We start from the raw sequence: 11,873 nt of genomic DNA, 5'->3' as shown, positions 1-11,873 counted from the left end.
TGCGCGCAAAAAAAAAAGTCTAGGCATCTGCACTTATCCGCACGCGTGGATTTTCCATTTAGAGCCTGTGGGTGCCATCAGCAGCATTTTTCCGCCCTCGCCTCATTTGCCAACGTGCTAGCGTTCCGCACCTGTGTATTGCCTATCTCCTACGTCAGTGTCAAATTACTTGTCATTGACCTCGTACCATGACCTCGCCCAGGGAAGAATCTTTCCCACCCACGGCGCCTAGGTCTTGGCTGTCATTGTTTGGTTCTCGTACTTCATTGCAGTCGCCCCGTGAGGACCAGTCAACAGAACAGCAACCAACCGTCATCTTTGGTGCGCCACTTCGAACCGCACTGCAATACACTACTGTGCCTATCAGTCTTGCTAAGGAAAATGGGGAACAGTATGTTTGGGGCTATGTCCCTGCTCTCGTGGCCAAAACCGGTTTATTTCTGAAACAGAACGGTGTCGAAGTGGAAGGCGTCTTTCGCGTTGGTGGATCGGAAAAGCGTATGCGAGAACTCCAAGATATCTTCAACACTCCTCCCAATGTACGTGACGAGTCGCGCCACTGACCCCCTAGTATGGCAAAGATATTGACTGGACCCCTTTTACCGTGCATGATGTGGCCGGTGTTTTGCGCCGCTACTTGATTCTTATGCCAGTATGTTGCTTTGAAACTAACACGGCAGGAACCGATCATCCCGCACAACTTATTTAAAAACTTTTGTCGCGTCCTCGAACGGGGCGACCTAGACTTGGACACCAAACTGGGAAGGTACCGCACGCTCATTAAATCATGTCCCCAGGCCAACCAGTATGTTCTCTTGTATATTCTCGATTTGCTGGCCCTTTTCAAGCATCATCAGGCTAAAAACAAGATGACGGCGCAAAATCTCGCTATTGTGTTTCAGCCGTCCATTCTCAATATACAAAACCTTACCTCCAAGAGCGAGCATACACTGGCTGTCAGCGTAATAGAATTTTTGATTAACTACCAGGACAGCTTTGTACTCGGACTGACACCGCCGCCACCGAGTGATAAGCGCCCCGAAGAGCTCACAACGCCCAGCGCAACGCATGATCTCGAGGACTACATGATTATTCCCTCCGACTCAGACGAAGAGGTCGGTGAGTACCACGTTCATATCGGGGGCGGAGCGCATCTTGCTCGGTCTGGTACAAATTTGAATGCACAGTCCAGTGCCTTATTTGCCAGACGGGAGCGTAAACAACGCATGGAGCAACAACGTTATATGTCTGAACACTCTAAACCACCGACACTAGGCTCATCTGATGGCGACCACGCCTCACGTCAGTCGCCCCGACTGCTTCGCTCTTTTTCACAGCGCCGACGAGCTAATTCTCATACGGATGGCAAGGTCGACGAAGTCCCGATGCCTTCTTTCAAAGACCAAGAACGCAATGTGTCCGAACTCAATGTCACTCAGCCATCACATAAGTCGCGCGACATGAACCAGGGCCAATTACAGCAGCAGCACCTGGAGCGACCTTCTTTGAGCCAGCGTTCTATTTCTGCGCACAATGTGTCGCACAGGGAAAGCCTTCGTCCCACTGTTACGGACGACCAAGTGTCTCGCATCAATGACGACAAACGGGCACAACCCTCTTACACGCCTACTATCAGCGCGGCCCGCTTGCCATCGCCGAAGAGTGAAGAACGCCCGCCTCTTTCACCGAGCATTGCTCTTTTTCCCCCCAACGAATTAAACCCCATGTCTTACCTCCAGACAACCAGCATTCGACACGCCCATCCTTACGTGGCCTCTGCCAGGTCACTTGCCGAGGCACCCTCGCAAGTACCAACGAATCACGGATCTTTCGTGTACTCCGATGGTACTGCTCAGACGCAGCCCTTGGTGCGATCAGTATCAGCAGATGCTGCGCCGCCGACACAGCCTGCGCCCATCCCCTTTTTGGGACAGTCTCGTGCTCGTGATACGATATCTTTGAATGGATCTGATGCTATTCCTGTGCCACATACCTCTCCCCAGCCACCCCCTACAATTCTCCCTACCTCTACAACTTCGGCAATCTCTGACTCGACACTCCAACATGCCAAGGTCGTTCTTACTATCTCAGCTCAACCAGAGTCGCACTAAAATGACTGCGCGAAGAGCACCCATAATTGTTCTCGTAGTGTTTTCCATGCAAGGCTTTTAAGAGCTCTATTCTACAGACACTTGTTCGGCGCCCGCCCACCAGGACACGAGACCCAGTCCTTGTCCAGCAATGGAGCCGATGATTTTGTATGAAGCAAAATTACCCCGCTTTGAGCTCGAGTCGCCGGGAATGTTACCGACGCCAGACGGCGCATCGCCCAGCTTGCCCTCGCCCACTGCAGGACCTGGCTCGAGGTCATAAAAAGTGTCGGATTCAATAGCGAACCGAATAATTTCGCCGACATCTAGGTACATCCTCTCCTCGGGCGCAGATAAAAGCGGGTCGGCCACATGAGCATCCGACGCAGGATCAAGGAGCCAGAACCATGCTTGCTCCTGATAATCAAATGCAGAAGGACTTGGAAGAAGATGTGGGGGTATGTAAATGTCATCAAAAAATCCCATCGTCACACGGATCGAATCAGAGGAAGAAGAAGATATGCGCCCAACGAGCACTTCGTTGGCAAATGGCCGAAACACGACCAGGCGAAACACGACTGTATAATATAGACAACCATCTCCCCATCTGATACGTCCTTCACTGGAATCGAGTATGTCATGAACGCATATACACAGCCCAACATCCTGCAAGATCTGCCCGTATCAACAAAACGACACCTAAGAGCACGTACCTTGTTAGAATATTTGATGTTGATTTGATCCAAAATGGCTTTCGCGCTAGGCTTGTAGAATTGACGTGGTTCAACCTTTATTATATCCTGTATGTTAGGTATACACGTCTACCTACCTCAATTTCAGACAGCACAAACATGGCAAACCTTTCGCGTCGCCAGGAGAAAATATGCAAAAATGTTCTGCGCGACGTACAGCAGGTTCAGCGGAAGGCTGCAAGGTGGGTCATTGTCTCCACAAGGCCACGTGGTGGTTGATGATGTCGCTGCCGCCCTACATTTCGTTGCACCGGTGCCGACTCTTCCTCGTGTATATTGCCGCTCGAGTCTTCTTGAGTCATGAGCGCCAAAGACGTGATGAGTGATGCGGCACACGCTCTTGCACCTGATCCAGAAGAAGTTAATGGTCCGAATGCTCAAAAGCTGGAAAACGGAGGTCCAAATGAAAGAGACAATGAGCCACCGCCACCACCCCCGCAAATACACAATCTGGAAAAAGCCATGAAGCAGATTCAACTGCCAATTATTGATCCTACAGATGTCCCTATTTTAAGGCTACATGATATTCTGCTCTATGGCGTGAAGGACACGCGTCATGACTTTCTCATGGCTCTCTGTCGCCCGTACATGGACCCAGCGGTAGCAACGGAGCCTTTGGCACATATGCGATACGGTCACCGTCTGCATTTCTCGAAGCCTGGAGATACTACTACTATGCCTTCTATTCTGCAGCTGATCACGTCTCTCAGTTCGGATATCTCGCGCATGGAATTGGCGAAGGATATCTCAGTGCAGTTTGAGCCTTTGCGTTCAGACAAACATCCCACAGAGGATGTGGATGTTATCTTGAAGATCAAGCCCGTTAGTCGCTTTTTCTTACGCACAAGCACGAGTGTCGGCAATAGCGAAGGTACAGCCTCTGTTCAGGGCAAACTTCGGAATGTGTTTGGTGGTGCAGAGACCCTTGAAGGCAGCGCAACCCTAGGAACTCGAACAAAACACTCTTACAACTTCGTATTTTCTTCACCTGTGCTCGCTTGTCCAGATTTTTGGGCTAATGTCTCTGCCATTTCTCAGCATCGTGATCTGACCGCATTTATTCGCGCTCATGAAGGTCAGCACTTGTTGCGTTCATCGCTCATTTATGCGAAAGGAGATGGAGCTCGGCACGAGCTCGCATACGAAGCAAGTCATCGTCATTTTCACCATATCCTGCCGGACGCATCCCTGTCGATTCGACGACTAGCAAAGCCATCTTTTAAATCGGCCATTTCATATACCTTTGAGCAGGACACGCGCGATAATACTTTCGCCACCATGGTGGGCTCCTATTTCAGGTCATTCACAGAATACGCGGGATTGGGCGGTGACACTTCATACTTCAAAACGGATACTCAAGCTAGCGTGTCTGACACGTTTGCTAACGGTTTGACATGGTCGCTTGCTGCCAAAACAGGCTTGCTGATACCATTGAATGGCTGCGTTCCTTGTTTAAATGACCGTTTCATGTTAGGTGGACCAACATGCATCCGTATGTTTCGCCTGAACAGTCTTGGTCCGAAATTTAGACATGACTCACTAGGCGGAGATGCCTTCTGGGCTGTCGGTGCAAGCCTACTTTCCCCCATTCCGATGCGATCGCACTGGCCGCTAAAGCTTCATGCATTTACTAACTTGGGTCAGTTAGCTCAAGTGCAGCCGAACGCTGCCCGAAAGCATCATCATTGGACAGAGCTAGCTCAGCCTTCCGTCTCAGCAGGTTTCGGCGTTTTGTTTCAGCAAGGCCCTGTCCGCTTAGAGCTCAATTTCGGTCTCCCTCTCGTGGCCCGGGTTGGTGACGGGATCCGCAAAGGTCTCCAATTTGGTATTGGCATTGATTTCTTGTAGCCTTCTACTGCGCTTTCGTATATGCTCGAGGCTTAGGCGCATTGCTTGGGTAGTCACGTGGGTAACACTTAACCATGACGCACGCGTCATGCTAAATTTTGCCCTTTATGGCAACATTTTCGTCAGAACAAGCGGAAGAGAAGCTACTATCCAAGTTTCATACGCCGGTTAAAAGAAAACATGATGATACGAGATCATCTGATGTGAACACAACGCAAACTGGTTCAAGCGCCACGCCCATTACACCTGTACCCTTACTGCCCAGTGCACAAGAGCCCAGTTATCTTTGCCAGTGGCGCGCTCCCCAGACACGGAAGCACAAGACATGGGAGGGTGATGCTATTCTTATATTGCATGGAAATAAAACTACTTGTTCGCTACGATCCGCACATGATGGCAGCATGCTAGTGACGAATGCTGCCTTCCGGAGACAGCATGTCCATGAAGGTGATGAATTTTATGTTGCGGGCAAGGAGATAATGGTGGAACGTCCGCTCACTGAAAATCGTATGGATATTGTCCAGCCTCAGAACAATGGAAAGTCTACTGCGCCTATATACCGCAACAAACTGTCCAAATCTGGCTTAGCAGCACGACAAAGACCGATTCCTGCGTCGCAATTCTATTCGACTCCAAATTCTTCATCATTTTCACCTCATAATGCCTCTTCGGGAGGTAGTATACTATTACAGGAGCCGCATCCTAGGTACAACCCGGATGTTCCCGGTTCAGTGGTTTTTAAACGTCCAAACGCAAAACATCAAGAGCTCTTCGGACGCAAGCAACCTGTGGTAGATGTTGTCTTGGATCCAGACTTGGCACGCATTCTGCGACCGCATCAAATTGAGGGAGTAAAATTTATGTATGAAGCAGTGACAGGAATAAGCTCCCTTGAACAAGGTCATACAACTCCTGGTCAAGGCGCCATTTTAGCCGACGAAATGGGCCTCGGAAAAACACTTCAGACTATCGCACTTATCGCGACGCTGCTCCGACAAAACTGTTATTTTTCCAATATCCGCCCTGGCACAGTGGAAAAGGTGTTAATTGTATGTCCTTTGACGTTGGTGGTGAACTGGAAACGCGAATTTCGAAAATGGATTGGTCGAAGTTCAATTGGTGTATTGGCAGTAGAAGGCGATGGTCGAAAAGAAGTGGATCGATTTGTCTCTCATCGTCAGTACCAGGTCCTTATCCTAGGGTACGAGCGGCTTCGCAATTGTGTTCAGGAATTGTCGCGTGCGATGCCAGGTGTTGGACTTGTCGTTTGCGACGAGGGTCACCGATTGAAGTCGAAAGATACAAAAACAACAAAATGTTTTGACCTGTTACCAACCCGACGTCGCATCTTACTCACAGGCACGCCAATTCAAAATGACTTGCGTGAATTTTACACCATGGTGGATTTTGTATACCCTGGCCTTTTTGACCAATACAGTGTCTTCAAGCGCATATTCGAAGATCCGATCATGCGGAGTCGACAACAATATTGTACGGAAGAAACACTGGAGCTCGGTAAAAAGCGAAACAAAGCACTGATGGTGATAACCAAAGGTATTATATTGCGACGCACAGCGGATATTTTGAAACAATATCTTCCCCCAAGACAGGAAATGGCACTCTTCTGTACCATGACACCCATTCAAAAAGTCATGTATGGTATATTTTCCGAGTATGTCAATCATCAATTATTACTTGGTGAAAGCCAAACGTATCTCCCTTATATTACACTCTTGCGCCAATTGTGTAATTCACCGGAGCTGATTTTGCCTGATGCGGAAGATCTGGCCCGAAACCCTGGCGCAAATGATCAGGCATTGGTGAAGGTCACAGAAACCATACTTCAAACTTATACCGCATCTATTGATCCATGTCTTCTAAGTGGTAAATTTCTTGTTCTACATCGTATTTTATCATCGATTCGGAAACATACCCAGGACCGTGTCATTATCGTTTCCAACTTTACATCCACACTGAATCTTTTGCAGCGATATTGTGTACGCCAAAAGTTTCCTTTTCTTCGATTAGACGGGCGCACCAAGGCTGACGTTCGCAGCAAGATGGTCAATGAGTTCAATTCGGATTCCGGGTCTGATCATTTGGGCAAGCAGCCGTTCGTATTTCTTTTAAGCTCCAAATCAGGTGGTGTGGGTCTAAATCTTATTGGTGCAAACAGACTTATTTTGTTTGACAGCGACTGGAATCCTGCAACAGATCGACAAGCTATGGCTCGTATACATCGTGATGGACAGTTAAAGCCTTGTTTTATCTACCGACTACTGCTTGTGGGTTCTATGGACGAAAAAATATACCAGCGGCAAATTACCAAAATTGGACTTAGCGACTCACTCATGAGTAATGAGGCTGCAAAAGACCATGATGTCGCTAGTTCTAGCGACACATTTTCTCAAGAGGAATTACGAGACGTATTTGGTTATCATCCCAACACTACATGTTTAACGCATGATTTGCTGGGCTGTGCATGTGGTGGAAATGGAAAAGAAGTACAAACACCGGCCGAAGAGCCCTCTAAAGTGGAAAATTTTACTCTTCCAGGATTTGTGTCAGCCTCGAAATTGCCCACAGAAAACATGTTGAATGAGATGCACCGAAAGCGATTGGAACGTCAGTTTGTCGGATACTTGCACTATGATTTTCAGAATCATGCACAGTCCTTTGAATTTGATGATATTCTTCAGCATGTGGCAGAGAGACAGCGTCTCTCCACACGCACTTTTACCTCAAATCAAGATGCAATGCTAAACGACATGAGTATTGATCTTTCTCAAAGTGACCATGGCATTCTTCAGTCTCTTGTAAATAAGCATGTGGGTTACTTGAAAACGAAGGGAGTAAATGAAGCAAATGGTGAATTGAGCTATGTATTCATAAAACCCTCAGATATCCAAACCCAATGACCATTATGAATCGAGTACATAGCATGGAATCTGCGCGATGTGACAAAATTTGGAAGCTGGACACTGACGCGTCACCTCCGTTCGTCACGTGGATCCAGAAGTCTTTCGTGAACACTGGCCAACGACCATGACGTTGGATGCAGATGAGTACTCCAAGCTCTCATTAGATGAGCAAAATGAATATGATACTAAGCAGAGGAAGCAGGAGCATGCTGAACAGGCAGCGTTGCCTTATCGATGGTCCCAGAAACTGGATCATGTGGAAGTGAATGTGCCAGTGCCCTCAGGAACGCGCGCGCGCCAAGTGCAAGTCACCTTTAAGTCTAAAGCCCTTTCCGTCAAAGTAAACGAAACAGTTTTTGTCGAGGTACGTTTAATACGCTGACAGGTAGGGAGCTTTGCCTAAACCTGTCAAAGTGGATGAGTGCACTTGGACCATTGGTACGTGAATAGGCCACCAATGTTGTTAACTAACGTCGCAGACGGTGACATTTTATCTGTGCACCTTGAAAAAGCGAATCAAAATGAGTGGTGGCCTCATGTCGTGACGCATCATCCAAAAATTGATACATCGAAAATCGCACCGGAGGACTCTAAACTGAGCGACTTGGATGGCGAGACTCGGTACGTTGACAAATCATTGACATAGCAGAGCCATGGTAGAAAAGATGATGGTATGTTTTTCAATGAAACTGACCGGACAAGATGGAGAACCGTCAAAAGGTGTGCTCGAGCTAAGACACCGATCAGCACACACAAAGGTCGGCCTGAGCTTAATATTCGCCTCAACACCCAGCCAATCCCCCTAATCCGAACCTTCTACGTAGCACACACAAATATTCACGTTTCAAGCTCCTTAAGAGAGCAGTTTTGTATTGGCAATTGGAACAGTGTCCGATATGTATAAACCGGTCTAACAAGACCAAGTGCCATCATGGGCGTGTCTCCGCCTGACACAAAGGGGGTGTAAGCTGCACCCTGTAACGCAATACCATACAAAAAGTATAGCAAGCCACGCATATTGCGTATGGTGACGCATTTACAGACGGCGACCACGACGACCACCCTTGCGACGAGTCGAGTCGCTTGGCACAGGCGTCACGTCCTCAATTCGACCAATGCGCATACCAGCGCGAGCGAGAGCACGAAGAGCGCTCTGGCCACCGGGACCAGGCGTCTTGGGGCCCACACCACCAGTGGCACGCAAGCGGATGTGCACGGCATTGATGCCGACTTCCTTGCAGCGAGCAGCGCAGTCCTGAGCGGCAAGCATAGCGGCGTAAGGAGACGACTCGTCGCGGTCGGCCTTCACCTTCATACCACCCGTAACACGGACGATGGTTTCCTTACCAGTCAAATCAGTGACGTGCACAAAGGTATCGTTGAAGCTGGCGTAAATGCTGTTGTTGTTAGTATTTGTTCGTTTGTATTTTGTCAGGGAAGAGGACGTAGCTTCTTGAGCATACACTACACCCCAAGCTTCCAAGATACGTACTGGGCAACACCGAAAACGATCTTTCCGTCATCGACGTTAGGGCCGAGTGAGACTTCCTGGTTAGGCGCCATCTGGTCTGTGTCAGCAAATGTTCTCCTGCACAAAGACGGCGTGGTACTCACGTTGCCGATGTACGATGGACAAGTCGAAGACCTGACCCAACGGCGACCTTTTCGAGCACCGCGACCGAGAAAGTCACGTGTATAGATTATAGTTGCCCACGTGACTAGTTGATGAATCGATGCACGCTACACAAGGCTGGAGCCTGAGCAAGGCGGTTGAGCAGCCGAGCACGTTAGAAGCCTTCTCTTCACCGTATTCGCGAACGACAGAATGGTATGTGTGCAGCATGATGGCCAGCTTGGTCATTTTTTTAAGAATTGATGCTAACAGTGCGCTTAGCCAAAGCAGGTGCAGGACATTAAGAAGTTCTTGGAAATCGCCAGCCGCGACGACGTCAAGGTGGCCCGCATCAAGAAGACGGTGCTTGCCGACCGCACCGTGCAGACTAAGTTCAAGCTGCGCGCTTCGCGCTTCTTGTACACACTCGTTGTGAATGACGTTGAGAAGGCTGAGAAGCTCAAGCAATCGCTCCCACCTAGTATGTATCAAGGCACGATGATGGATTTTCTAACCTGTGCAGCAACGAAGGTCGAGGAGATTGGCGCCAAGCGTTTGAAGTAAATGCATCTGCATTTAAACTTCTCATACCATTGCACCTTCGTGGTGACCCAACGGGATAGTTGTAGCTATGGTGGCAGACATGCACACCTATATTCCATGCTCTTGGCAGGCTCACAGACATAGCCAAGTTAAAAAATGTAAGGCTTTTGCTTCCATATCGCTGTGTTCGTACGTTCTGATGTCGAGCAGTATATATACTGTATTTCGTGAACAATTGGATGTGTGTTGTGCAGTTAATATACAAGTGTATCCTATAGAGGCAGGCGACGTGCATGTATGTGCGCTGTCAGCCGTATAGCACGTCAATCAGGGGGAGTAAGAGCTTTGCCATGCCCAATGAAATGACAACACCTACAATTGTACTCACCACCAGAAAAAGGAGTTTGCATAAGAATTCAATCGAAACCTTCATAATCGACATCTCTGAATCATGCTTGCTGAGCCAAATGAGGAGCGATGTAAAGGACGAGCTCTTAGGCGTTCGTGAAAGACTGCGCGATTCAAAAGCATCATTTATTTTCTGTTGAGCGTTCTTCCATCCCAATGTTTGTTCTTCCCACCGACGCTCAAAATTATTCTTCCATTCTTGAAAAGAAAAATCGGTTTTTTCTGATGATGCATCTGGATCAAGACGTTGTGGCTGCTGTTGTAACGCCTTTTCAAGGCGTTCAATCCTGGAAAGAAGAGCGGGCATCACGGCAGAATCCTGTGACCCCGTTGACGCGCTAGGTGGAACAACACATTCCTCGTCCTTGGTTATGGTGACATCCGAGGCATCCATTGAGTGATCGGTCATAGTGTCGTCGGGCATAGCACTATGAGATGCGTCCGCGACCACTGTCTCCACACTTCCCACACTCGTTGCATCGTCGAACCCATCTTCAAGGATTCGAACGCCGCTCAATGTATCCAGAGTTTGTTTTGGTGAGTCTTCTTGCCGTCTTTGATTCTGTAGCTCGAGTCGCATCTCTTCCACCTCGCATTTCAGGGACGAAAATTCATCTTTGACTCGCTCGTAGGAAGCCAGCGTCTCCTCCAAGTGCTTAATTTTCTCCACATGACTCGCCAGTACATTGTGGGTGTTGGCGAGTTGAGTTTCGAGGCTAGCCGCGGAAGCTGGGTTCAGTTGGACTTGTTTCGTAGAGTCGCTTGAATGATCATGTGGTGCTGAAGCTGGTACGAGCTCTTGATATGGCGCATCCTGAACCGGTACAGCACCTCCCTCGAGAGTATCATGAATTTTTTGAATACTAGTTCCCAGCGCATGCAAATCTGAACCAACCATCGAGCTTTTCTGAAGCTCGGACTGTAGTCGCATGATCACTTGGTCCACATTCACATTTGATTTGTTGCGCCGAAAACCACCTTCAGCACCAGGGCAGAGACCAGCATTACCAAGGGAGCCACCATGCACTCCACCACGGTATAGACTCGTGAAATCGCTTCGAAGCTTGAGTGCATCTTCAGGCGTCATCACCAGAAACACGCGGCAGGCCACGCGTCTGTGCAGGATATCTTTATTATCATCCGTGAGAATATCAATACCAAAGTCGACGACATCTTCGTTGTGTAGTTCAAATGGCTCCGATTCTTGTGATTCTGGCGAGAGGCGCGTTCCGTTGATAAAAGTGCCATTTGAAGACTTGATATCTTTAATGTATACTTTATCGTTTTCATACCATACTTCGGCATGTGCGCGAGAAAGAACCTTGCTGTCGAAGTAGCCATTCACTGGGCTTGGTACGGTCTTATTGTTCGAGTATCTGCCAATCTTGATGTGCTCCCGTGAATTTGTCGGAGCGAGATTGATCTGCTTCGACACGAATGTGTCGTTCAAGGGATACAAATGGAGTGCAGGGTAATTGAGAGCATCCTGTGAGGAGACGGGTTGCTTCGACGCCGCAAGCACGCTGCTGAAATTGTGCGACGTGGCGTCCTGTGCTTTTTCGTTGGGTTTCTGGGACATGCCGCTGTATGGCGAGCAAGTTCCAGGTCAAGCGAAACCTGTTGGCTTTTATCCGTACAGAAACGAGGGCGAGTCGCAAGACCGTCACAGAGATGGCCCTGGATAGAGCGATTGGAGGGG

The 11,873-nt window shown here is 48.7% G+C and overlaps 8 protein-coding genes across 8 annotated transcripts; 5 read left to right on the top strand and 3 right to left on the bottom strand.

The window, feature by feature from the left end:
• Positions 1–188: 188 nt before the first annotated feature.
• Positions 189–2,111, top strand: MRET_0554 (GTPase-activating protein SAC7; the record flags this gene model as incomplete). The annotated part of the gene is made up of 3 exons (XM_027627181.1): positions 189–539; positions 572–652; positions 681–2,111. The coding sequence occupies 3 exons, from the start codon at positions 189–191 to the stop codon at positions 2,109–2,111; spliced, it is 1,863 nt and encodes a 620-aa protein (XP_027482845.1).
• Positions 2,112–2,177: 66 nt separating this feature from the next.
• MRET_0553 (DNA-directed RNA polymerase III subunit RPC8) lies at positions 2,178–2,943 on the bottom strand (the record flags this gene model as incomplete). The annotated part of the gene is made up of 3 exons (XM_027627180.1): positions 2,178–2,765; positions 2,804–2,890; positions 2,920–2,943. 3 exons carry the CDS (start codon positions 2,941–2,943, stop codon positions 2,178–2,180), a joined length of 699 nt encoding a protein of 232 aa, XP_027482846.1.
• A 199-nt stretch (positions 2,944–3,142) lies between these two features.
• Positions 3,143–4,690, top strand: MRET_0552 (outer membrane protein insertion porin family; the record flags this gene model as incomplete). Its single annotated transcript, XM_027627179.1, has 1 exon — positions 3,143–4,690. The coding sequence occupies one exon, from the start codon at positions 3,143–3,145 to the stop codon at positions 4,688–4,690; it is 1,548 nt and encodes a 515-aa protein (XP_027482847.1).
• A 107-nt stretch (positions 4,691–4,797) lies between these two features.
• MRET_0551 (DNA repair and recombination protein RAD54B) lies at positions 4,798–7,608 on the top strand (the record flags this gene model as incomplete). Its single annotated transcript, XM_027627178.1, has 1 exon — positions 4,798–7,608. The coding sequence occupies one exon, from the start codon at positions 4,798–4,800 to the stop codon at positions 7,606–7,608; it is 2,811 nt and encodes a 936-aa protein (XP_027482848.1).
• Positions 7,609–7,735: 127 nt separating this feature from the next.
• Positions 7,736–8,346, top strand: MRET_0550 (nuclear movement protein NUDC; the record flags this gene model as incomplete). The annotated part of the gene is made up of 5 exons (XM_027627177.1): positions 7,736–7,975; positions 8,001–8,049; positions 8,091–8,232; positions 8,261–8,282; positions 8,314–8,346. The coding sequence occupies 5 exons, from the start codon at positions 7,736–7,738 to the stop codon at positions 8,344–8,346; spliced, it is 486 nt and encodes a 161-aa protein (XP_027482849.1).
• Positions 8,347–8,647: 301 nt separating this feature from the next.
• Positions 8,648–9,174, bottom strand: MRET_0549 (small subunit ribosomal protein S14e; the record flags this gene model as incomplete). Its single annotated transcript, XM_027627176.1, has 2 exons — positions 8,648–9,008; positions 9,104–9,174. 2 exons carry the CDS (start codon positions 9,172–9,174, stop codon positions 8,648–8,650), a joined length of 432 nt encoding a protein of 143 aa, XP_027482952.1.
• Positions 9,175–9,436: 262 nt separating this feature from the next.
• On the top strand, positions 9,437–9,787 carry MRET_0548 (large subunit ribosomal protein L38e; the record flags this gene model as incomplete). Its single annotated transcript, XM_027627175.1, has 3 exons — positions 9,437–9,439; positions 9,506–9,704; positions 9,747–9,787. 3 exons carry the CDS (start codon positions 9,437–9,439, stop codon positions 9,785–9,787), a joined length of 243 nt encoding a protein of 80 aa, XP_027482946.1.
• Positions 9,788–10,073: 286 nt separating this feature from the next.
• MRET_0547 (cytoplasm to vacuole targeting protein) lies at positions 10,074–11,753 on the bottom strand (the record flags this gene model as incomplete). The annotated part of the gene is made up of 1 exon (XM_027627174.1): positions 10,074–11,753. One exon carries the CDS (start codon positions 11,751–11,753, stop codon positions 10,074–10,076), a length of 1,680 nt encoding a protein of 559 aa, XP_027482944.1.
• Between the last annotated feature and the right edge of the window lie 120 nt (positions 11,754–11,873).

This window comes from Malassezia restricta, chromosome I (assembly GCF_003290485.1).
Source record: "Malassezia restricta chromosome I, complete sequence".
In the NCBI taxonomy this organism is placed as follows: Eukaryota; Fungi; Basidiomycota; class Malasseziomycetes; order Malasseziales; family Malasseziaceae; genus Malassezia; species Malassezia restricta.
This window is presented reverse-complemented; position numbering and strand designations above follow the sequence as displayed.